Source organism: Urocampus carinirostris, chromosome 2 (genome assembly GCF_059441175.1).
Source record: "Urocampus carinirostris isolate Australia breed hairy pipefish chromosome 2, RoL_Ucar_1.0, whole genome shotgun sequence".
Taxonomy (NCBI): domain Eukaryota; kingdom Metazoa; phylum Chordata; class Actinopteri; order Syngnathiformes; family Syngnathidae; genus Urocampus; species Urocampus carinirostris.
Genome location: NC_142350.1, coordinates 29,267,093 through 29,294,222, shown reverse-complemented (window position 1 = coordinate 29,294,222; position 27,130 = coordinate 29,267,093). Strand labels below are relative to the sequence as shown.

General features: G+C 39.1%; 1 protein-coding gene across 3 annotated transcripts in view; it reads right to left on the bottom strand.

The window, feature by feature from the left end:
• Positions 1-5,855: 5,855 nt before the first annotated feature.
• mtbp (MDM2 binding protein) overlaps positions 5,856-27,130 on the bottom strand; it is a 34,808-nt gene continuing 13,533 nt past the window's right edge. The window contains exons 13-24 of one of the 3 annotated variants that reach the window (XR_015849642.1): positions 26,239-26,349; positions 21,967-22,110; positions 21,046-21,139; positions 20,768-20,926; positions 19,906-20,001; positions 19,538-19,798; positions 18,533-18,678; positions 17,265-17,356; positions 14,188-14,240; positions 13,852-13,965; positions 6,147-6,212; positions 5,856-6,080 (exon numbers count right to left, since the gene is read on the bottom strand). Coding sequence is in view for 2 of the 3 variants with exons in the window: in XM_088327905.1 (XP_088184031.1) it covers positions 6,042-6,080; positions 6,147-6,212; positions 13,852-13,965; positions 17,265-17,356; positions 18,533-18,678; positions 19,538-19,798; positions 19,906-20,001; positions 20,768-20,926; positions 21,046-21,139; positions 21,967-22,110; positions 26,239-26,349 (1,322 nt within the window). In the remaining variant the exon portion in view is untranslated. The remainder of the gene's footprint in view (positions 6,081-6,146; positions 6,213-13,851; positions 13,966-14,187; positions 14,241-17,264; positions 17,357-18,532; positions 18,679-19,537; positions 19,799-19,905; positions 20,002-20,767; positions 20,927-21,045; positions 21,140-21,966; positions 22,111-26,238; positions 26,350-27,130) is intronic. The other 2 variants (XM_088327905.1, XM_088327906.1) reach the window with 2 other exon arrangements.

Here is a 27,130-nt window from a genome sequence, read left to right as displayed (position 1 = left end):
CCAAATTTTGGTGAATGTTAATTCAAACCGCGCACGCTGCCATGAATCCCTAGCCAATCACACCCATATGTTCTGGTTCTTCTCTCCACAACTTCCGGAAGGAGATATTTTTCAAACCATTTCAAAACGATGCAGCTCTCCTGTCAAACTAGGCCAATGGTTGCTTTATTTGGGACTTTGTCAATCTCATTAAAATACCTAAGACCACAGAAAACCTCATTGCCTTCATCACATTACTAGCACGGCGCTTGCTCCTAATAAAATGGAAATCATCAGTCCCTCCATCTCAGACGATGGGGATCCAGTCTACCTTACAGTACTTGTACTGAGAAAGAATTAGATATACACTTAATGGCTCTGTTAATAGGTCATACTCAAAATAGTCTGGCTTTCTCAACTATTAGGGGAAATTAACTTCTCTGACATCACAGAATGACTACCCTACCTGATGTACAGTAATTACATGTAGCCTGTTCCACCCAAAGCACTGCACTCTTAACTTTGTCTTATGTTTAATTTACTGTGCATTGTTGTATATCTATGTACTCATCGTTCTCTTTCTTGCAATAATGTTCAGTTGTCACAAGTGTGGTGAACCACCCACTGCAGCGGGCTAATTTACTTTACTCGCTCTTTTTGTATATGCCGAATTACATTTTTGTTGGTTTGTTTTGATTTTAGTTATTTTGTTTTTACTTGCTGCAGGACAATTTGTTTTATGTTATACTTTCACCTTGGAGGCTTTAAAATTATTGTACAAACTGAAAAAAGTGTTATGTTTGTTTCCCTGGTGACACAAAATTCAATAAAAAAATAAAAATAAAAAAACATTTTTCTGACTGAACTTCTTACATTGTATTGCTAACCCAAGGTACAAGTTATGCTTCTTCCCAACACTCACAGTAAAGCGCATTCGTACAAAGATTTATGCTCGTGTTTACAATGGTTGCATCCTCTGCACTCACCAGCCTCTCTATGCGATGGCTTCTTTTTATATTTCTCTTTGGGCACGTCATGATAAAAGACATGTAAATTGTGCCTATCTGAATGTGTATGAACATGTGTGTATTGGTCCGGGCTCCGCTGCAGAGTCCCTGCACCACCGGTTGATGCCCTTACCTTACTTTTGCACAAAGCCTCTACATGTTCTTTACCGTTTCATGATCACTGATGAATAAGTGATAAATGCAAGTGCGTGCAACGCATTGTAACCAAGGTGCGCATATGCACAGGAGAGAAAATCTGTCGAACATCAGACGGCAGTGATGGCAATTCTAAAGCGTAGACGGGCAGCTAAAAGCCATACGGACACCAAAGATGGACATGACTCGGGTTTTATATGAGTTGGTAGGGAGGAGGATGATGAAAACCGAACAACAAACAGCGAGCATGTAGTTTCCATAAGCCGGTGTTTTGGGAGACTAGTGTGCCACATAAAATTGCCCAATTTAATATTTGCATGAAATAATGCCTTTGTATATTTGATTTCTTCCAGCGATCAGCGGAGTAACTGTAAAAAAATCATCCATATTGGTAGGTGGCAGCAGATTACCTAAATTAAAGAATGATCCGCTCATGAGGAGGAATAGAAAAATCTAAACCAGGAGTCTAAAACTCAATTGAGTTGGGGGCCACTGAAGCTAGGATCCCGGTGAGGTTGAAACAAATAGGGTTTTCCACAAAAATCAGCACACTGTTTTTAAAGACACAGTGTTTTATATTTGTCTAATTTTTACCCAGCTTTCTCAAAGGCAGACAAAAAGGGAAACATATTTTTTAAAGAAGGAATTAGAATAATGTAGGGAAGAAAAAAAATGAAAAAGTAGCAAAAAAGGAAAACGGAAATAAATAGTGCTGGAAAATAAAATAAAAAAAGGATAACAGAGAAAAAGAAATAAGAAAGAAAAAGAAAAAAGAAAAAGAGAAAAAGGAAAAAAACTAATAAAAAAAGCAATTTTCTCTTTTTTTTAATATATTTTTTTCATTTTTCTTATTTATTTTTTGTTGAAATGAAATGATCTGCATTTATATAGCGCTTTTCAAGCCAATGACTTCCCAGAGCACTTTACAATGTGCTTCACATTTACCCATTCACACACTTACACACCAATAGCGGCCGTGCAGCCATGCAAGGCGCTAACCTGCTTATTGGGGGCATTAGGGGTTCAGTGTCTAACCCAAGGACACTTCGGCATGTAACACCGAGGAGCCGGGACTGAACTGTGATCTCTTGATCCCAAGACGAGCTCTCTACCTCCTGAGCTACTGCCGCCCTGTTGTTGAGTTTTACCTTTTGTCTGATTTCTCTTCTTTAATTTCCCGCTTTTCTTTTTTGTCCTCTTTTCTTTCATCATGTCTACTCTTTTCAAAAGTAATAAGGTGTGTTTTGGTCACTTTGAGAATCCATATTTTGTCTTTGATCGTCATGCTTTTAAGACTTGTTTCTGCGGAAAACAGAATACAGCGACATCTAGTCTGAAAATAATACACACTGTTGAGGCGGGGGCTTAAAACTATTATTCTAGGGGCTGTGAGTTTGAAACCCCTGATCTCAACTATTATATAAATCCAGATTTTCCTGCATGTGTGTTTGTTCATATGTGACTTGTACGCTCCAAAATGGCCGTTTTCATTTTCATGAAAGTTTACACAGTGGAATTTTAGGCCTCTGGGAGTGTCTTTAGCTAGGTTTCGTGTCAAGGCACCCCCAATAAATACCAAAGAAACCAAACATCTGCTTTTGTGTAGAAGCGGCTCTGCAGCTGCATGCAGTCATACTGCTCTTTGGCACTCCCTAGTGGCTCCTTGGCACTTTTTCAACAAACCACGACCCCAACAACTTGGCCTAAGTACAATGCCAGCCTACCCCAAGCCTAGCACAGCCGGGCCATTATGCTTGTATATTAAATACCGTATTTATTTGTGTATAGCATGCTTTTTTAACCCCCCAAAAAAGAGCTCAAAATTTTAGTGCATGTTGAGTGCAGGTTTTATGGTAACATATTTGTGGAGTAATTGATCATTCAAAAAAAGATTGCTGACCACAATCGCGAAACATTGGATGCAACGGGAATCAAACCGGGGTTGGAATGGTGAGTGCACCAAACCTAACCACAAGATCACCACCAGTGATATAATGACACAGGAAAATGCGTTAGATTTGATTTCATCATCACATCAATTTTTTACGGCACCAGAGACGCATGTTAGAGAAAGGAGAATACAGAAAGTCGTCTGGACAGATGGAAAAAGCACGACGAGGAATACAACTCTTTGGTGTCTGATGATGAATTGGATTTTATAGGAAATGAAATAAAAACATTGCAAATTTTATGTTGGTCTTGTGTTCTTAGATTACGTTGTGATTAATGATTTTCATGATGGCTGCACGTATTCAACAACATTTGGGGTGCACATAATACTCAAGTGTGCATCAAATATGAATAAATATGGTTACTTATTTGGTTTGATGTAGCTGTTAAGGATTGCGTTAAAAAAATATTATATGAATCAAAGTAAAAAAACGTGCACATAATTTTATTTGTTTTCTTATTTTACGAAGACAACAATGTATTAATCAATTATTTAACTAATGGTTGTTATTGTAAATATACAAGTATAATTGTAGGGCTTCTCCTTTCAGTGCCAGTAAAACAGATAAAAAGGGAAAGATGTGCAGAAAAATAAGTAAGAAATAAATGATTTATAATAAGTATGTGCATATTCACAACATCCAAAAACAGACAAAAAATTGTGACATAGTCAGTTTTTTGCACCACTCGACGATGATCTTTGATCATTTTTAGTATTATTTTTTTGTTTTATTGGAAAGAACAAGATGAAAATGGAGTGAAAAACTTGAAAATCGGACCAAAAATATAGTAAATCAAAAATGACAGCAAAAGAAAAACTTTTGACCAGAATGAATAACTTGTTACCTACTGAGACGAAGCAATCAGTTAAATTGTGTCTGTGTGAGTACCCTCAGACACTTAGAATAAGGGTTATCTTTTATCTGAAAGTAAAAAAAGTCACAAATCTACCAGGTCAGTGAAAATTTTGTACCTACCGTAGAATGAGTGCACTTCATTTTCTCTTTCCCATCTGTCACAACAAGGTTTTGTTTGAAATTACACAAATCTGAAAGATAAAGAACAAAGTGGAGTAAAAATACCCAAAATAAAAGTTCAAATGCTAAACTGTCCTCCAACATTAAGATATTCTGGCAGTCAGAAAGAAGTAAAACCTCTTTGTAAACACAGAAAAAGTATGTGTATGACCTGACGCTGAGGTTTTGTGTTGTTCCTTGCATGTTGGTTGGTTGGTCAGGTAATTGTGTAATTGTAATCCTGTGCAGTCCTTTGAGACATTTTTGTGATTACGGGCTATATTAATCAATGTGACTTTACTTGACCTGACTAGATCAGTTGGGACCTGGAACATCTACTGCGATAAAGACAACAACTATCGAATGGATGATTCCATGCTTTCTTTCATATTGAGCTCAGAAGACAACATTTGAAACGAAATAATATAATGTAATCTCAGAAGACTTTCAAAAAATGAATGCTCCATAAACATTTCCGTGACATAAGCTATTAGGTTTGTGTAACGTTTACTTTAAAAATGCGCATCACCTGGTAATGCTATTCTGGATTTGTATGTGCACTCGTTTTTCGCGGACTTGCCGACTTACCGGATGCGAGAGAAAGAGAAAGAAAGAGGAAAAAGAGAGAGAGCGAGAGAACAAATTGAAACCCAGTACGTATTTTGAATGAGTTAATTGTTTTATTGGTACACCTTGATGAAAGCCCTGCCGAATGGCCAACTGAGAGACAGCGAAAAATGTTCCTTTAGGCGGCTTAACGAAAGGTTTGGGACAAACTCTTCTAAGCGAGATGCACTAGAATGCAGAGCAGGTGTTCGGTCACAGTACAGCATAAAAGACGCAATGATATGAATAAGCCAATCGGCATTGAACCTCTTAAGTCAAGAGGTGCTGGCCAAAAGACGTGAATTTTGCTTGTCCGAAACGTTTTCTCTTTTTAAGTCGACCTTATTTTATTTTTTTTAATTAAAAGTATTTTCAGGACTATAAGTCAGTTTTGTTCATAGGTTGGACAGAGTTGCGACTTATTCTCTGGTAAGACTTATCAGTGAAATGATTAACACATTATTATATCGTTGCCGTTGCGTCGTCTACCTCCGTGACCTACCGGGAGTTGTTGACCGATAAAAGTGACACAGAAGATGAAGATTTGATTGAATTTTGTGATTTTGAGTTAAGCTGATAGTTTGATAAGCATGTTCTTTGTGCTAGTGTTATCTAATATGTTACGTCTTTACTGATGAGCGTGTCCAAGATATGCACGTACGTCTTAGTATACTTTGTTCTTTTTTTAATTTTCATTTTAAATTGCCTTTCAGGATGTGATCATATGTTTATAGGGTTGGATTTTAATGAAATCAATTTCCGCCAAAAAAAGAGACTTATATTACTAGTTTGACTTACACATGTTTTTTCCTTCTTAATTTGAATTTTTCAGCTCCTGCCGACTTATACTCCAGGGAGACTTATTTTTCGGAAAATACGGTGTTTCTTTTGCACGTGAGGGAGTAAATAGGCGTTAACTGAAGTGCGAGGTAGCAAGTGGACTCTGTAATCTATAATCAATAGCACATAGCAGCTATGCATGTTAATGTTTTGAGTCATTAATGGTACCCTAGTGGTTCCATTGGAAACCGTCCTTGGCCTAAAACAGTCATAATTCAGGAGCAAAATAATAAACTCCATTGGCTAAGCTGCTGTCATTACTTTAACAACGGTCACATTCAGGACAGGACATTAGTAGGAATACATTTAAAAGACAAAATTTATTGTCCTACAAAGAGTATAAATTATGTGCAATATCAACATTGCAGTAAAACCAAAACGCGAGCGTTTTAAAATGTACTTTAAAAGGGACTAAATAAAAGAAAATCATGTTAAAAGAATGCAAAACATAAAATGTCAAGTAGTTCACAAAAGACTTTTGTCCAAATCATTTCTTCATAGTCTTCTCCAGCACCCAGTCGATGACCTACAATAACAAATAACGAGTTTAGGAGGATTTTTTATGCGTTAATGCGAAACGTGTTGGTCGTACCTGTTTCGCATTGCTGCCGGCTGCTTTCTTCATCTCATCATGCAGACCACGAGATGTCTTCAGATCCTTACAACAAACATTTTCACTTTTCTTAATCGAGTGGGATAGTACGATTTCAGGTCGAGACTTCAATTTGAGAAGAATACTTAAAAGTACACTTCTTTAATTTTAATTTTAAATGTAAGATCTAAAGGTTCAAATACCTTTCCTTCAAAGAAACAATATTTGATTAATTTCAATTAAGAAGCTATTGTTGAACACAACATTTTAAATAACTGACTGAATGTGGTATTAAACTTACTTTTTGTTTTCTCTCACTTGGCCATGTCATTTCCTGTTTTTAAACAGGGTTCTGACAGCTGAAGGCAAGTTTAATTCGGTAAAAACTAATTAGTTACCTCGTTAACGAGAAAATAATGATGATGATGATGAAATGTTTATTGAAGGTATTGTTGGATACATAAATCAAAACATGACACAAAGAAAAAAAAACTAATGCTGAGAGTGAGCATGGCCAAATATGGTCACCTTACACCCCCTCCCCTAAGGAAATTTGACAGATCTGTTTCTGCCAACCTATGCTTAAAGGTTTGCACCGTATTTGCACTAATAACCCGGTCAGGCAAAAAATTCCAAATTTTTGGTATCCTGAAAGAAATAAAGTTTCCATGCCAGTTGCTGGTAGGTCTAGGCACCCGTAACTTACCGTATTTTCTGCACTATAGGGCGCACCGGGTTATAGGGCGCACCCCCAAAAAATAGTTTTTGGTCCTATATCTTCCATAGATAAGGCGCACCGGATTATAAGGCGCTACAATGGGAACGTCGACAAAACAGTCAGATGATTCAGTCCAACTGATTACCCCCTTAACATTCCCAAAGCTTGCAAAGAAGCAAATACGTGTCGTAGACACGTGCGGATGCGGTGTCCGTACGATGTCACTTAAATGCGTCATTTCAAATATAGAATAGAATAGAATATACCTTTATTGTCATTGTTACAAAATGGGTTAACATATTGTGACAACGAAATTGGGCATGACACTCCAGTTTTACACATTCAAAGTGAGGTATGAGCCAAGAAGATAAAGGAACAGAGAAGATAAGGTTATAAAACAAGGGGGATAAGGCTATAGTTATAATTTACATGGTATTTACACAAGAAATGTCGGCATGTGGGATGTTACATACAGTGTTGTCGTGATACAGTTGGTATCGTAAGGGTTGTGCAATATTGCATTTGGTGCAAAGTCATCATAGTGCAAAAAATAGTCAGCATATGCATTGGTGCAAACATAGACAACCTAGTGCAGAAAAAAGGAAATGGTCAGACATTGTGCAAGGTGAGCAGTAAACGTAGTGCAGTCGACATGTGCAAGAACATAGACATTAGTACCATTATATTCGTATGAGGTAGTGTTGGCACAAATATCATTCGGAAGGTTGAAGTCTTGGGATTTAAGAAATGCCAAACATTTCTATGTTTCTATTTTCTTTTTTGCTCACAACTTTACTGTGCATATGACAATAAACACTTGGAATTAAGTTTAATTCACTCAACTCATCACAGCAACATCAAGATCGTTCTAAAACAAGATAGCGGGAAAATATAAAGCTGCATAACTCACGTAAGTTCTCACGTTCAATAATGATACGCAATCATGGTCTTCTTACAACCGTGAGTAAATTATTTGCAAATACAGACTAATAAAACATGTTTCTCTATGGTGTACTTTAGCAAGCTTGCTACGCCATTGCTAAACTCGGCCAATTGCAGGGTTTGTTTTGGCCATCTAGCATATCGGAGGCTCTGAATAACTTCAGCCAAACGCGATCGATTTAAATGATGATTGACACATCTTTTTCGGCCAATTGCAGGGTTTGTTTTGGCCATCTAGCCAATCCGAGGCTCCGAATAACTTCAGCCAATAGTGATTGATTCAAATGATGATTGACACATTGGTTAGCCAATAAAACACCGGTATATAAATCCCAGCATACACCGCCGACTTGCTACGCCATTGCTAAACTCGGCCGATTGCAGGGTTTGTTTTGGCCATCTAGCCAATCCGAGGCTCCGAATAACTTCAGCCAATAGTGATCGATTCAAATGATGATTGACACATTGGTTAGCCAATAAAACGCCGGTATATAAATCCCAGCATACACCGCCGACTTGCTACGCCATTGCTAAACTCGGCCGATTGCAGGGTTTGTTTTGGCCATCTAGCCAATCCGAGGCTCCGAATAACTTCAGCCAATAGTGATCGATCCAAATGATGATTGACACATTGGTTAGCCAATGAAACGCCGGTATATAAATCCCAGCATACACTGCGGACTACTCCACGTTCGGGGTAAAATCGAGTCGGCGGCTGTTGAGTAAGTTGCGAGACCGTGCGAATTTAATATTGAGCCATATATAAGGCACACTGTGTTATAAGGCGCATGGTCAGCTTTTGAAAAAAATTAAGACTTTTAGGTGCGCCTTATAGTGCGGAAAATACGGTATATCTGTGACCCGTAAAACCATCAACACGACAGAACTCAAAAAAATTGATCAAAAGGCACATCGATCATTCCATGCAGTACTTTGAACACAAAAATTAAATCAAATCGAATTCTACGGAGCTCCAAAAAGTCCAAGTTCAGTCTTTGTAGTCTTTCCGGATATGACAAGCTGTGCATCCCAGGTATCCGCTTCGTATACCGTCGTTGAACTCCTTCCAGTAGGTTAATGTCCTTGAGTAAGTAAGGGTTCCACACAACGCTGTTATATTCTAACCCGGGTCTAACATAAACGCAAAACATTCGAACTAAGAATGCTGGGTTCTTGTTGTAAAAGTGTCTGTAAATGTTTGATGCTATGTTATTGGCTTTGGTGGTAATTTTGGCGATATGCGTGATAAACTTTAGGTTTGAAGTAAGAGTGACACCCAGATCCTTATGTTCAGTAACAACATGCAAATCATGATCATTAATGTTATACAGCGGAACAGAACCATGTAAAAACGACTGTGCTAAGCATTTATGAGATGACAATTGCAGTTGCCACTTTTCGGACCAAAGAAAAACTGATTTAATGTCATTTTGGAGAGAATCAATTGTTCCTGTAACCTGGGTTTTTGGTAAGAAAGCCGACAGTTTAGCATCATCAGCAAAAATTGAGATGTCACTACTTTGAATGGCCTCGGGTAGGTCTTCACAAAAAACAGAAATAATAATGGTCCTAGTACTGAGCCGTGCGGTACCCCACTACAAACTTCCGACCACGCTGAAAGAACATCATCAATTTTTACGCATTGTTCACGATTTGACAAATATGCTGTTATCCATTCAAGCAGTTTTCCACTAATACCATAGCATTTCAGTTTTTGTAAAAGCTTGTTATGAGACACTTTATCAAAAGCCTTGCAAAAGTCTAAGTAAACAACATGACCAGCCATATTGTGAACAAAAAACATACTGGTAATATTATTCAAATGAGCTATTAAGTTAGTCATGGTAGAATGTCCGGACCTAAACCCATGTTGTTTAAACGTAAAAAGATTGTGCTCCTGTATAAATTTCCATATGGCATCTGAGATAATTTTCTCAAACACTTTACAGACGCAGCTAGTCAAGCTAACTGGTCTATAGTTGGCTGCACTTGTTGTGCTCCCCCCTTTAAAAATCGGTATGACAATAGCACTAAGCCAGTCCTCAGGCAGCTGTGAATCCTCAAAAGATCTAGAGAACAGGTAAAATAATGGTTCACATAAAAAGTCAGCTAGCTTTTTAAGCAAGAAATTTGGAATTTTGTCAGGGCCGGCTGAAAATTTGCTGGGAAGTTTTATCAAGTATCTATGAATTAACTCCTTTGAAAGTTCCACAGAATTTAGAACAGCTGAAGTTCTGCTGGGAAAGTCGGGTGAAACACCATTGTCACGACCAAAAACACTGGCATACTGATCATTTAATATACGGACATTGTCAGCATTATCTGTAGCAACGGTACCGTCAGATGCCTTCAGGTTGGGAATAGATGCCCTAGAAATTAGTTTACGGTTGATGTATGAAAAGAATTTACGAGTATTATTAGCCTCTAAAACTTTATTTTCCTCAGCCACCCTTTCCCGCCTGATGGCCCTCCGCAGTTCCCTTGAAGCATCTTGATAACTTACCAAGTATGCCAACTGATCACGTTTATAAAGCTTGTGAATAAACTGCTTTCGCCTATGCAATTCAGCTATATCACGGTTGACGTGAGGTGTAACAGCAACTGAGGGTACGTATACAGATATCAAAGTGTAAACAACAGATTTAAATATTGCCCACATTTCTTCAATATTCCCACAATTATCAAATAAGAGGTACGAGTTGACACTAGACAGAAAGTATCTCATGCCATGTAGATCACAGTCTTTAAAATTTATGTAATTCTGAGCAGCGGTGTCTTTTTTAAGAGCCAGGTTAAGTTGGAAAGTAACAGAATCGTGATCACTGGTAGAGAAACTCGGCCCAACGTCAATGTTTTTAATCAGATATCTGTCAGTGGAAAACACAAGGTCTAATACGTTGGACCCCCTGGTTGGTTTATCGACATGCTGAAAGAAACCTGCATTTGAAACCAAGTTTTTGAACATTGAAGTTAGATTAGTATCAGAATTTTGAAGAAAACTGTGGTGAAGGTCAGGAAAGTTAAAATCACCCATAAGTAGAATTTGCAATTTAGTATCAAAAATAGAATTCAGATGTTCGAACATAGCGACGTTGGCCTGAAAAGAGCTCAGACTAGAGCGATATACAAGCACTATTCTCAGCTTCACCCCAGAAATAAGAATATCACATCTCAATAACTCAATTCTATCGAATTGATAATTAGGGACAGAAAACACAGTTATACCATGAGAAACCATGAGCAAAACTCCTCCATGTTGGGCATTTTTACGGTCAGTTCTAATGGACTGATATTTCTCTATAGTTGGCCCTGTGTCACCAGCGGAGTACCAAATTTCTGTAATTGCCAAAATATCAGGGGTGTAGAAATTGATGTAAGAGACCAAGTCATCTGCCTTAGAAGTCAAACATTGGGCATTAATGAGATGAATCAAGGGGCTGTTCAATAAAGGCGAAGGCGACCTTAGGCATTTCCCGGCTTGACAATAATTTTCCCGTCCCGTATAATAATGTTTACTTCACCTTCGTCCCGACGGCGCTTAAGTTCGTCCTGTAGTTCCCTGTCGCGTTCCCTTTCTTTTGGTGTCATATCTGGACAAACAAATCCAGAAGACAACGTCGGAAAGGTACTTTTCACCCGATTGAATCCACGGAGAAACGCCAGCCTTGATCTTGTATTCCGGAATCGGATCTTCACAATCCTGGGTTTACCATCATTCCTCAGCCTTCCATCACGAAAAACTTCCAGAATGTTCTGTTTCTCTACTCCCGGGACTGCTTCGGCGACTTCCTGAAAGAGCTGGGTATCCTGGACAGCTTCACCATTTTCTCGATGTGTCTTTGCTCCAACCACCACAAGATTATGCTTCCTAGCCTCCTTTGCTAGCATTTCCTCCATTAGGCTAGTCGACATTCTGGCAACTTCTGGCATCATCTGCATCATGATCTCTCGGACCAAAGTTGGTACCATGGCCTTCACGTTTCACGGACAGTGGAGACCAAATCAGCAGAGTTCAGGGCACCGCACTGCCCAGACGACCCGGATAAAGGCAGTGGAGTGCTATCCACGTAGGTAAACACCGTTCCGGAGCTACTGAGAGAGGCGTAAGAATCCTTATCATCAGCGGATAAGCCGGGGACGCAGAACTTGCAGATGTAAGTAGCTTGCTTATCTTTTATCGCGAGGCTTAGGTCCTGAACTGACAATCCAGAGCACTCGTTATGTGTATAGTGTTTGCAGTGACTGCACTGGATCATTGCTCCATGGTCCACGGCACCGCAAAAACATGGTTAGGAAACTGCCTTTCTAGGCGCCATATCAAATAAATCAAAAACTCAGTTCAATTATTGAGGAAAACAAAACAAAAACTTCGACTCGACTTCAAAATACGGCATTTAGGACCCGCGCATTTTCGCGCGCTTGCGTGCCATTTCCGCTTCCGTCACTAATGCCGTTATGTAACAGCCTTTTTTTTTTAACAGCGTTAGCTCCAACACTTTTCTTAGGACAATATCATACAAACTAATGCCAGCTGCTGTTAATCACGAGGGAAGAAGAAATGCATTGGCAAAGCCAAGCAAGCAGAAAGCAGTGCCGGTGTATTTTTAGGCAGACTTGTTATAAAATATGCCTACAGTTTCAAGCATTTACAAGCATTTGACCCAAAAGTCAAGAACTTTACAATCTTTCAAAACACAATATTACAATTCAAGCATGTATCATGAAGATGGCATGTATTAAGATATTGCATTTAGTTATTTACCCCTGCCACATCATACATGTGCCCTGCCCATTCCTTAGAACACATCTAAACATCCCACTATCCTTTCACAACATCTCTCCACTCCTTTTTATCACCAACAAGAGCTCTAGCTTCCATTATATTTAGACCTCTTTCCTGCAGTGCACTCATAACAGCATGCATCCACGTCGATCGCGGCCTTCCTCTTGGTCTCCTTCCATTGACTTCTGCTCTGTAGATCCTCTTCAACATTCGCTCCTCATCCATCCTCTCCAAGTGTCCAAACCAACCGAGTACTCTCTTATCAACACACTTGCTCAGTTCCACGACTACTCCAGTTCTGTCTCTCACAATTTAATTTCTCAATCTATCCAATCTTGTCACTCCTAACATAGTCCTCAAACACGTCATCTTAAAAACATTCAATTTCCTTTTTAAATCTGCGTTCAGGCTCAAAGTCTCTGCACCATACAACACAGTCGGCACAATCAAACTCTCATACAGCCCCCTCTTAACTTTCATACTCATACTCTTGTTGCCCATCACTCTCCTCAGATCACCCAAAACCTTGCATCCTTGATTCACTCTGTGCAATACCTTGCACTCCATTCCATCAACTGTAGCCACATCACAACCCAAGTACCTAAAGCTTTCAACTTCTTCGAGCACCTGTCCATGCAACTTCATTTCCAATGCCATGCCCACTCCCTCACGTGAAGCTGTCGGGCCATGCTGTTGAACAGAAGAGTGTGTTGTGTCACCCTGACCCGAGTGACATGGCCGCTTTCTTGTGTCCCGTTTCATCTGGAGGGATGAAAACATGACCAACTTGGGTACTGAGGTGCTTAACTTGTTTTGGTGTTTAGGGATTTGGGTTGGCCATGGTCCAAACATTTTTGTGTTTTTTTGCTACTTTTTCCCCTTTATCTTCTTCTTTTCTGTATGAGTTTGTCTTGCCGTTGGTCACCCCTCTCGAGGGATATGACCAGGGTATGGATAGAATTTAAGTATTTACATATTTGTCATTGTTTAAAAAATACCTTGAAAATGCCCTTTTTAATTGAGTCCTATTTAAAAATTGGAACACGAAATTAATAAAGAGCGCATACTGGGAAGAAAATCAAAGAATGTTTAGTCAGACAATTCCCATTGAGGTTAATTTGTTCCACAAATTTGCAACAACAACAACAACAAAAAACAAGAACATATGGTGGACAATGCAGTCCTGGCAGGTGGGAGCCAAATCATTCACATAGAGTTCATCAGGAGCGAGCAGACAGCGATAAGAGTGTGTGGGCACCAACCTTGAGAAAGAATTTGGAGATATCAAACAGTCTCTTGCTGCAAGCCTCAAAGCATTCATGCTCGGCACTGATCCCGTGCTGTTTGAGCGTTTTAACCACCACCTCCTGCAGCATCTGAGGGGAACAGAGGACACACATTCTCATGGACAATACTAAAACTTTAAATCTACGCGTGCTAATTCCCTTATCGCCAAATGTCAACCCAGTTCACAGAAACTAATTTTAGGCAGGCTTTCTTGTTAAGGAAGATTTGTCAAAACGTCACAGCTTTGGAGAAAGATGGCCTTAACCGGAATGTCTTCAAAAGTATTGTGCGGACTCTCAGGTAAAAGGCACCTGTTTTTTCTGAAAGGTTGCAGGCACCATTTATTATTTTGACAGCTGATGATCTGAAAAAAAAAAGTAATAAATGAAACTTAGCGATCATCAGTCCCTTTACCAAGACACAAAACAGAAAGTGGTACCCCTACGAGCATTGTTTCTGTGAGTGAGGTTAAGGGATATGTGAATCGAAATGGAAAAAGAAGTAGGAGGGAAATGTTATACATATTATCATCATTATTATTATTATTATAATGTGATGATTTCCTGTAGGTCAACAAACATGACAAATTCTTCACATTTTCCAATGATTTAAAAATACTTACAAAATAAATTAAATATTAAATGACTGACTTATGTATGGATCCCCCTTTTTTTTTAAATTAAAAAAGGTTTGTATAAGGCTTTCAATTTTTGCATTTCCAGACATCAGTTTTGACTTTTTAGGTCTGATATAGTTCGTTCAAAACTTTGGGTTGCTGATGTACTCTCAGATTTTAAAGGGCCAAACTTTGAGTTTGATCAAATTTTGTTTAATATTAATGCCTATGCTATGCCAAAACGTTTCTTTTTTATTCATTTTAAACCGTTACGACAATTAAGTCAATTTTGTTTTCATTGCTTCCACTAATATAGCGTGCTGTTTTGGTCCAGGTGTAAAACTGCATTCACTCAACTCTTACAATAATCTGGTTAACGCATTCAATGCCAAACATGAACCTTGTTTTGTTATGCTTAGAAAAGACCGCTTGTCATCCATGATTGTAATAAGTAGGGTAAGTTTCAAAGTAGGCTGAATGACCCAGCAAAGCAGCTAGTCCAGATGGAGTACCCCCCCGACTGCTAAAGGCCTGTGCGTTGGAGCTGGGAGACGCTCTACAGCGCATCTTCAACCTGAGCCTTGAACAGGGGAGGGTCCCCCAGCTGTGGTAAACATCCTGCATCATCCCAGTCCCAAAGACACCACGACCTGAGGAACTCATCAACTTCAGGCCGGTCGCTCTGACATCACATGTAATGAAGACCATGGAGCGGTTGCTGCTACACCACCTGCGGCCACAGGTCCGCCACGTCATCGACCCTCTGCAGTTTTCCTACCAGGAGAAGGTGGGAGTGGAGGATGCTATAGTCTACATGCTACACCGATCCCTCTCTCACCTGGACAGAGGCAGGTGTGCTGTGAGGATTTCTTTTTTGGACTTCTCCAGTGCCTTCAACACCATACAGCCTGTGCTACTTAATGGTAAACTGACAGAGATGGGAGTAAGCCCACACCTTATAGCATGGATTGCAGACTACCTGACAGGCAGACCCAAGTATGTGAGACAGGGGGGCTGTACATCTGACACTGTGGTCAGCAGCATGGGAGCGCCGCAGGGGACCATGCTCTCTCCGGTCCTGTTCACCCTGTATACGTCAGACTTTCAGTACAACTCTGAGCCCTGCAGATGTTTGCTGATGACACTGCTATCGTGGGATGTATCAGAAGTGGGCAGGAGAAGGAGTACAGGAAATTGATCCAGGACTTTGTCCAATGGAGCGACCTCCACCTGAACACCACCAAAACCAGGGAGACGGTGGTGGACTTCAGAAGGACAAGACCGCACCCGGAACCTGTAACTATCAAAGGAAAATGTGTAGATTTTGTCCAGACCTACAAATACCTGGTTGTGCAGCTGGACAATAAACTGGACTGGACTCCCAACACAGAAGCTCTGTGCAGGAAAGGACAAAGCTGACTGTACTTCCTCAGAAGCCTGGCGTCCTTCAACATCTGCAAAAAGCTCCTGCAAATGTTCTATCAGACTGTTGTGCCAAGCGCCCTCTTCTATACAGCAATGTGTTGGGGAGGCAGCGCTAAGAAGAAGGATGCCTCTCGTCTTAATAAACTGGTGAGGAAGGCGGGCTCTGTTGTGGGCACATAGTTGAACAGCCTGACAACTGTAGTTGAGGGACGGGCACTGGACAAGCTGCAGTCAATCATGGACAATTCATTACATCCACTACACAGCATCATCTCCAAACAGAAGAGCAGATTCAGCGACAGACTGCTGTCACACGGACAGACAGAGGAGATCAGTTCTTCCTCATGCCATGAGGCTCTTTAACTCCACCCAGGGGAGTAAAAGCCCACATTAAACCCCAACCCCACATTTGCGTATTACCCAATTTTTATTACAGTGTGTATTTTTGTAACACTATTTAAATGCTCTTTATTAACACGCTATATTGGGTATTTTTATATTCTATATCTTTTATTTTATTTTTTAGCACAAGGATACTGCTGGAAGTGTGAATTTCCCTACAGGGATGAATAAAGTATCCATCTATCGATCTAAAGCAAAATACTGAAAAACCATGGTATGCAAAAAAGCTCAAGTCAACATTCTTTTACTGCATTCTTTTACCGCATGAGAATAGAAATCCAAACTGAGTTTGATATTCCTGCACTAAATGAACTCTCTGATATGTCCCAATCACAGCAACAGTTTTTTGCACAAGCATGGACGCCTGCACGTTAGTTCTGCAGGCAACACACGTCTCCTGTTAGCATAATGTTCACAGATCAGAACACATCAAGGTCGGGAATCCGCTTGCGTCGTGTGTGCAGGTAACGGAGCGAGCATGTAGTTAAGCATCATTCTTGTGGGTGCGAGCTGTAAATAAGCTGTAAGCACAGCAAGTGATACGATACAAAGCATACATCGTTTATCTTTTCTGAGACTATTTATACAATCCTCATTTGTTGGATGGACAGTGGGGGAATTTTTTATCAGTATCATCAGTATGTGAGCTAGTGTGTGTGTGTGTGTGTGTGTGTGTGTGTGATTGTGTTGCTAAGTGGTATGCTTGATTTAAGGTTTTTATTCATGAAGGTTTTCAGGGGGTCTGCATAATGTTTTCACTTTTACCGAGAATGAATTTCCTACCCGCAAGTTTTTATAGTAGTTATAAATGTGTTATTCTTGTTTCTTATTTCTGCAGAAATGCTTAAAAGGAAATTAATGTCATGAAGTTGGGTAACTATAAAAAAAACTACTCTGAGTAAAGAAAAAAATTATCTTCATTTTTTTTATGCACAAAAAACTTACCCTATTATGCTTCTGGGAACGAGATTCCTTGGAATTTTTATTGTCTATCACCTTGTGATCAGTCTTCTGCTTTGGCGCTTTGGACTTGTCTGCTGAAGAACAAAAAAAAAAACATGAAGCAGATAAAACTACGGAAGGACATGCATTATTAGTGTAGAGAAGCACCTTGACTGAAGGGGAAAGTCAAGATCATTGTGATTGTTTTTGTCTTAACGTAACATATTCTACGCAAACTATTTTGTGTGCGGAAAAATACATACGTTTTTTTCATAGTTTTGCCGGGGGTGCGACTTGTACTCCAGTGAGATTTATATGTGAAACTATAAACGCATTATTACCGGTTATAAAATTTCATGGGTTATTTTCACACTAAACCCAAGAGGGCGCTCTCGCCCTGTGTTGATAATTTCAACCTTGTCGTTTCGGCCGAAAAATGTCCCCCTGCAGAAACGCTCCCTCAAGCATATGTCACTTTCACAAACGTCACTAAAATTACCTTGCGTCGCAATTTGGGGGGAAAATGTAATAGAACAGAAAAGCACAGAGAATTTGCACCGAGTATAGAAATCACTTTTGAGCAATTTGAAAATAGTCACTTCGGCGAAATGACATCACTTTTTCTTATCAATTAGGAAACGAATGTTCAGAAGATAAGGTCTCATTTTGCCAAAGTAAATATTGTGAACCTGCTCATAAAGGATTTTTATACAAAGTGCAAATGCTCTATGCACCCAAAAAAAACGTATTCTGAAGTTTACGTGCCAAAAAATAGTGAAATATGCAGCCGAAAAGCAGAAAGCGGAGATGGGGATGAGTCTGACGTAAGCAATGTAGAAGAGGTAGCGGAGGATTGTTTTCCATGACGGTGATACCAAGGATGAAGATTTCATTTAATTTAGTGATTTGGAGAGAAGCGGAGTTTGGTCAGCTTGTTTTTCATGCTAGAGTGTTTTGAATAACTCCTAATATGTTATGTTGTTACTGGAATTAACAGGCATCGTCAATCGTGTAACGTTCGTATACAAATGTATTCAGCCCGTTACGCTCTTTTATTTTAAATTGCCTTTCATCATGTATGTTTTTGGTGTTGAATTTCATCAAATGATTTTTCCCCAAACACCTTATACATGGTTTTTAATTCTTAACTATACATTTTGTTATGTAGCTAGCATGGCTGGTGCGACTTATACTCCAGAGCAACTTATAGTATGGAAAATACGGCATGGAAATTTGTTCGTTCATGGTTAGGCTGATTTCTTTGTCTTTACCAGTTGATGTGCTTCTAGCAGAAGAAGGTGCTGAAGAGGAGATGGAGTGCGATCTGCATGGCTGTTGCGACTTGATGGCAAGAGGTGTGGCGTCAATGCCTCTGCTCTGAGAAAAAGGGGAGTCGCCACTCTCCGACTTGGCCTGCCTATATCATTTCATGTTAACAGGAGACCTGTCAAAAACTAGCTCTGCATTTCTCAACCTGTGTGCCTTGTTTGTTTGGTGTGCTACAGGAATTTGTCTAATCACAGTAATTGCTGACTAAAAACTGATTATTCCAAAAAAGTGTGCAGATGTTGAGTGTCAGTGCTTTCTTCTAGTGTTTATTGGTAATTAGTGGAAGCAGATTACCATTTTTATAACTATCTGCTCAAAGTGTGAAGCGAGTAAATCATTTTGCAAACAAATTTTGTTTAAAGATGATTTTGGAACTTAGACTTAAAAAAACAATAACTGAAAAAGCCCTTTATAAGATGATTTTGGTCATTTTCAGCTACAGTTTTGCATTTTTTTTTTACCAGGAAAACAATTAGAACATCACAAAACTTGATAAAAACAACTTCAAATGAACAGTAATGAAACACAAAATGACAACTACATCACTATATATGCATTTTGTGAACCTCGTGCAAAAATGGCACTGGTGACAATAAATGTTTTGCGAGGTAAAGGCTAAAACTTAAATTTTGGAAATCATAACTCCACTGAATTAATTAATTAATTTATTTTAATTTTAAATCACCAATAATTAGTTAAACTTCCCAGGCCTGGTCGGCAGGTTTGAAATTGACTGGGAATGTAATTTAACCTAGCCAACTATCTGTCATAAAGAGATTGGTGAGATATCTTATATTTTAAGGTACAAAAAAAACAGGGATGTTTTCTATGGAGGGCATTTCATTGATAGCCTAGTGGGAGGACACCAAGACTAAATGCCTTTGGACCACCGGGCTTATAAAACACCGGAGGAAACACTACTGGTACTAGAAGAGGTCTCTACCTACCTCTTGTGGGGATAGCCTCCAACATCTATGTCCCAAGACCTGCGTTTGAGTCGGGCTATGTCAGCGTTCTGTAGCATTTCCCCATCTGGAACACTTCCTGGTTCTGACATTACTGCAGGAGATGGGGCAGGGCTTGTTGCAAAAGGTAGTGTGCCCGGTTCCCTGGAGCAAGTGGTTTGCGTCTCGTATCGAATGAGACGGGACTGTAGCCGTACAAAAGCCTGGTCTCTGTCCATTGAGTGCTGATTATCCAGGCAGAAGCTATATGGACGTAAAGATAGGAAATAACCAGACAGATTAAAAAAAACTGAGATTAAAAAAATCCAATCACCACCTCACAAAGGAATCTCGAAGTGGCGCATGCTTACTCTATGCCATGGTAATGGGAGGTTGTGGCCTTTTTGAAGGACATCTTACTGACACTACTAGGACTCAAGTCTGATGACACCTGTAATACATTAAGACTGACGAAAAAACACAGAATACAAGGGTCTCAATTAGACGGTCAGACACAAAGAAATATGTACAGTAATCCCTCGGTTATCGCGGTTAATGGGGACCAAAACCACCCGCGAAAAGTGAAAATCCGCAAAGTAGCGACGCCCCTTCAAAAATGCTTAAAAACATTTTATTATTCTTTTTTTATTGTTATTTTATTTTATTATTTTTTTTAGACCTGCGAAGCTCTGAACCCGCGAACGTGGAACCACCAAGTAGCGACGCCCCTTCAAAAATGCTTAAAAAAAAAATTTTTTTTTTAATTATTATTAGTTTTTAGACCTGCAAAGCTCTGAGCCCGCGAACGTGGAACCACAAAGTAGCGACGCCCCTTCAAAAATGCTTAATTTTTTAAAAAAATTGTTATTTTATTTTATTATTATTTTTTTTTTAGACCCGCGAAGCTCTGAACCCGCGAACGTGGAACCGCGAAGTAGCAAAGACCCACTGTATCTCCAAATCCCAATTGACCACAGGTCATTCACGTTTTAGTCAAACACAATAATGATCAAAAGGAATTATCAAATTTGAGAGCTTCCTTTTTTGCACTGAACTAAAATACAAAGTATATTAGGGCCTATTCCAGTCTGCTAATAAACAAAGGATCATTTATAATCGTTAAAAAAATAATAATAGAAAAAATACACATTTGCCATTTTTCTGGACCTCAAATGTCATATTAAATTTTTAGAAAAAGGAGGGAGCAGTGCTCTTGCAAAAGGCTTGTCTTACCCTCTGATAAGGGCCAAAGGTTGCAGCTCACAGGCGGGTTTGCCATCAAGTGTAAAATGTTTTAAAAATTCTTTGGCGTCTAGTAAAGTAGTGGATCCCTTGGAAGAATCTTTTAGACCTAGCAGGCTGTCTGTAGAACTGGGTCCTAACAAGCTGTGTCTAAGGCATAATACAGAATATTAGTCATGACAATACACTGCGTGCAGAACAATCATTGCATAAGTCACTGCTGTGAACGAATCATTGCGAAGCTAAGAAACAAACAAAAAAAACATTACCTTCTCCTCTGTTTGCTTTTCTGCAAGTTTTCAATGTTGTGCAGAACGCTCCTCTCGGGCCAATCATTTTGAGCGTGGAATGTTGTTTCAAATGCTATAAGGGAAATAAGTTAAACTCGCGTCGTAAATTCTCGAACTTTGTCGCCTCTCTGCTATTAAGCTGTGACCTTTAGATGAGGTTCGACCAAATTAAACAAACCGAAACATGTCATTTTGATTCCTACATCGCGGTTAATTTAAGACCCAAGATAACAAAAGAGTTCAGTTTCAATCATGAACAAATCTACAAAGCTTCCTCCATGAGCACACCCTATCTGGTAAAATTGTACTCTATGATAGATTGCAGAGGTTATCCAAATTTTAGCTTGAGCTAGGTCATGACGCTTTATCCATCACACATAGAATGAAGACCAGGGTGGTTAAGATTGGAATTGTATCATGTAAAAAGGCATCTTCATCTTTTTTCGGGCAAACTGACGCTTCAAAAACCTGGAATGTTTAAAAGGTCAGAGTAAATCTCGCCAACTCAACTAAGGTATGATTCATGGGATGATTCATGTCCAAACATGGCATGAGGTTGTGAGTGATTCTGACAGTTTCTATCAAATGTTTCCTGGTCGGTTTCATGTTTTTAGCTTGTTTACTGCCAGCCCAGATACTTGACATCTATTGCTGCCTATTCATTTCTAATACACGAGCTAACAGTTCAAAAGCTGTGTGAGAATGTATCTGCAAGTCAGAGAATGTGCTTTTGGGAAAGAGCTAAATTCACAGGTGTGGATTCTTTTGACTGATTCTATAATTTACATGACCAGTATGTACATTGCTGATCATCTATGAATTAATGGAATCATTACAGGCTTCTAAAAGGTCTACTACAGCAAGAGGTACATAAAATGCATCATTTAACTCTACTCATACCTGGAATCTTGGGGTTTATGCTGTCAGTCAAGGAAGTGGCTCGGGGAAGCATGGAGTCATTCATCTTCAAGTATTGTTCTCGAGCCATGCTTAGAATGGACTTCAAGTCATTAGCTGGTATTGAAGAGGATTTTTTATTCTGTTCTGGATACATAAACACATGGGCCTTTTGACTCTACAGTGGACAAGTTCTCATTGATTATGAACATTATCCTGGCGATGGGATTGATTGTACTATTAGAAAATAATTTATTTTAGTATTAGTTTGACAAAATAGGGAAAAATTAATGTATTGCTCCCAGTATGATAAAACTCAGTTTAAAATTTCTGCTTCTGACAAAGACATTTGTTCATTTTTTTACTAAAAGGGCGGACATTGACAAAACTTCCTCTTCTACCTCAATATTCTTCTTTAGTTTTGCAACCACAAAATCCCAATTTACTGTAAAACTATTTGATTCATTGCAAATATTCTTTTTAGATTCTCTCATAGTCTATTCACAGGGGATTGAGTTTTTTTTCCTCAAGGTTGAAAAATTAATTTTCTTTTATCTGGCCGTACTCTACTGTAGCTTCACTATCTTTGCCTGCTGTGTGTCCGTAAATTAATGATATTGAGAGTCATTCTATGCACCAGAAAGACCCTAAAGCAAAAACAAGCAAGCTGAGCAAACCCACTGATGAATGATTTCTGGGCTGTCTTTTAGCAAATAAAAAGCAAACCAAGAACAAAATGTATTGTGTTTATTGAGACAGAACCTCAATCGGGATAATTTATATTGACATTGCTGTATTCTCACAATCTGCTGACTTTGTTGAGGTATTTTGGAGGAGTAAACTATTAGAAATTCATATCGCCACATTCTACTCAAAATTCCAACCTAGACAAAAAGCAGATAAAACTAAGCAACAATAGTTTATGTCAAGACAATATCTTGACAAGGCCATTAACTGATATTCAGCCTCAAACACATATTGTCGGAACCCCCCCATTTGTATTCATTGGTTTGTTGTCTTTCAGTGGGATAAAAAATAAGGTATTTTTTTCCCTTTGTCTGCTTTGTTTGTTTTTTTCCACAGTTAGGGTTGTGTTATTTGATCGGACAGCACAACTTGTAAATATTACTATCATGGTTGTGACAGCAACATGCATGGCTTACAGAATGAGAGATCAAACAATTTCTGTTTGAGAAAGTCTAATCATTTTTATTTTTTTGGGGGGGCAAATTCTGAGAAAGGCATCAGCTTTTTTACGGACAGAATTAATTCCAACATGTGCACTGAACTGTGGAAAAATCCCATCTCAGCATTACTAAACAAAAGAAGTAGTTAGTAATCAAAAATATATTGCATTTGTTTGAAAACCTCTACAGCAGTGATGTCAAACTCAATTTGGCTCTGGTGCCAGTTCAAGACTCTGTTCTGAGGTGGGCTGGATCAGTATAAGGATGTCAACTCTAAATTTTGAGCTTTGTTTTTCAGAGTTATGCTTTATCATTTAGCTTACATTAGTAACCTAACCTACATATTATAATCACAGATGACATGGGATCTTTTAAAACACAACACACTTATTCACAAACAATTGAGTAAAATGTTTGGTATTGAATGTGTCTACTGTTTTACCTTGACAGTTGAGTAAATGCTATTTCATACCTGACCCAGCTAAGCACATTATTCACACTCAACACTGCCCTCTAGCGGCTGGAGAGAGCGCTTGGTTCGCATTTATTTAAAAAAAAAAAATCATAACTTTTGATAGAAAAAAACCTAGAAATTTGCTTCTTTTTTTGACATACCGTATTTTCCGCACTATAAGGCGCACCCAAAAGCCTTTATTTTTTTCAAAAATCCGTTCAATACTGTCTCAGTCTGATGCGGAAACTATAATTCATGCATTTGTTACCTCCCGTCTCGATTACTGTAATGCACTACTCTCCGGTCTCCCGAAGTCCAGAATCAAGTCTCTTCAGCTAGTACAAAATGCCGCAGCGAGGCTTTTAACTAGGACAAAAAAGTACGATCACATAACACCGATTTTGGCTAACTTGCACTGGCTCCCAGTTAGCCAAAGATGTGACTTCAAGGTTCTCTTAGTATTGTACAAAATCATGCATGGACTTGCTCCCTCTTATCTTTCAGATCTGATCTGCCCCTATGTCCCGGTCCGAAGCCTACGATCTGAGAGTGCCGGTCTTCTGGTGATCCCGAGAGCAAAGAAGTGTTCTGCTGGTTCGAGAGCGTTCTCCATTCGGGCACCGGTGCTGTGGAATGCTCTTCCTCACTGCAACCTCAGTGGAAATGTTTAAATCTAAACTTAAAACTCACTTCTACTCCATTGCATATGAATAATAGCCTACTCTTCTTGTCGGCTGAAAAATAGTCTGTGTAACATAGTGTACTAATCTGTGAAGCCCTTAGAGACTTATTGTGATTAAGGGCTATACAAATAAAAATGACTTGACTTGACTTGACCATGCGCCTTATAATACAGTGCGCCTTATTTATGGATCAATTTTAAAGTAACTAACTTGCAGCCGCCAACTAGATTTTCCCCCGAACGCCAAGTAGTACGCGGTGTATGCTGGGATTTATTTACCGGCGTTTCATTGGCTAACCAATGTGTCAATCATCATTTGAATCGATCACTATTGGCTAAAGTTATTCGGAGGTCAAGGGGCGGATCCTTTTTATCATTTACAGGCTGCCATTGGCTTAAACGTCAAAACAAAGCCTGCAATTGGCCGAAAAAGATCTGTCAATCATCAGTTGAATCAATCACTATTGGCTAAAGTTATTCGGAGGTTAAGAGGCGGATCCTTTTTATCATGTACAGGCTGCCATTGGCTTGAACGGCGAAACAAAGCCTGCAATTGGCCGAAAAAGATGAATGCGTATAGCATGTGGCTGACGGCATAGAGAAAGCATTTTTTTTCTATTCTGTATTTGTAAATATTGTATTCTCCTGGATTTACTACCCTCACGGATATAAGAGGACATTGCCTGCACATTATTATGAACACAACGACTTCGGTGAGCTATTCCGGGTTTTATATTGTCCCTGTATCTTGTTTCAGACTGAACTCGATGTTTCTGTGATAAGCGGTGCAGATAATGGATGGAATGGAGTGTCTATTTTTGAATTAAACTCAATTCCAAGTGTTTATTGTCATATGCACAGTAAAGTTGCGAGCGAAAAAGAAAATAGATACTAAGGAATGGTTATCATTTCTTGAATCCCAAGACTTTAACCTTCCGAATGATGAAATGATGCATTTGAGTGACATTTTACGGACACCGCATCCGCACGTGTTCTCGACACGTATTTGCGTCTTTGCAAGCTTTCGGAATGTTAAGGGGGTAATAAGTTGGACTGAACTATCTGACTGTTTTGTCCACGTTCCCATTGTAGCGCCTTATAATCCGGTGCGTCTTATGTATGTCAAAAATAGGACCAAAAACTATTTTTTCGGGGTGCGCCCTATAACCCGGTGCGCCTTACAGTGCGGAAAATACGGTACTCTGAAATGTATGGCAGGTCGTATTAAATAGTCCAATGGCTCGGATCCGGCCTGCAGGCCATATGTTTACCCTGCCTGCTCTACAGTAACTAAATGAATGTATTACTACATTAGTGGCACCCATTATTCTTTTTTTGACACAACAGCTTCTCTGTCATACCACCTCAGCTATATTTTTCTGTTAACTTTTAGGCAATTCCAAAACTGATTTTTTTGCTTATGTCGTGGGCCCCTGACAAACGAATAGCGGCCTGGAAAGTTGCCCGTGATTAGCATACCAACATACATATTTTTTGGTTTCCAGGCCAAATTGACATCAACTGAAAACATGACAATCTCCCAATAAACTTTGCCAGCATTTAAAACGACTGTATTAAGTCTGTAGAAGCAGTTGTGTTCTACATTCACATAAATATTGTGTAGCATCTGTTTCTGGACACAGAACTTTCAAAGGCGAGTGAGTGAGTAAGTAAGTCATAACGGTTGTGTACAACATGTTTCACATCCTCAGTGAAAACCACAACCAGTCTTTTCATTCACCAATGGAATGTTGGAAAAGCAGAAAACTCGAGTAATTGTACCAGCCCCATTATAAATTAACAAATGATATTGTAATCTCTGGTGTTAAACCCAATAATATGCTCAAGCTCTACAACTGCACATATTCCACTCTCCATTCCTTCAGAATCTAAAGTACTTATTTTATTTGGTTTATTTTTATATGTCTTCAGGTTCTAGCACAAGTACTCACTGAAATATTCTTTTATCACCAGTGCCTGGACCTGGGCCACCTTCCGCTCCCTTCTGAGCAGACAGTCTCCTTGGAGACATGGCAGAGAGTGGATGTCGCTTCGAAGGCCTCCTGGATAGAGAAAAAGTGGTGAACAAAAATGCCCACATACGTGTGCTATGTGCATTACCAGCCCCGCTGTTATTGATGTCATTCTCAACTAGGGCACAAGCTCGACGATGCCTGGACCAATGCCTTAAAATAGTACAGACGCTCCCCTACTCACGAACATTCGAGGTACGAAAAACAGTACATACGGGAAAAAAAATCGGGATGTCGAAAAATTCTTCCACGGAGGAGGAAGACGCCTAACTCTTGAAGCCCATCTTCCAAAAGTAAGTTAAACTCCACTGTATTTATCTTTATAGAACATTTTATTAAATGTTTATTTTGATTACAAAACAATACAGGTTCCCTATACAAGCCTTAAACATACTTATATAAACATTAAACATACATTCCATACAAAATATAGCACTAAGGCAACTTACTTACAAATTCAACTTACAAATGATCGTCTCGTTCGTAAGTTGGGCAGCGTCTGTATACAATACTGTAAGAGCCATATATTTAGCCGCCAAAAAGAAATACAGCTAATACAATAATAAGACTCCAAAAAGTGAAAGACAATGTTCTCCACTCTAGCATTTGGAACAACAGCAACAATCAAGTCAACTTTTAGATCATTTTGTTGTCAAATTGATAAGAGATATTTTATAGTATTTAAAAAAGTACATACATGAAATGTTAACAATTGTAGAAACACTCTTGAAAAGGATTGGCAGCCTAAGAGCAGACAAGGTTGTCCATTAAAATACGCATTGCTGATTCAAAGAATAAAGGCTAACATGAG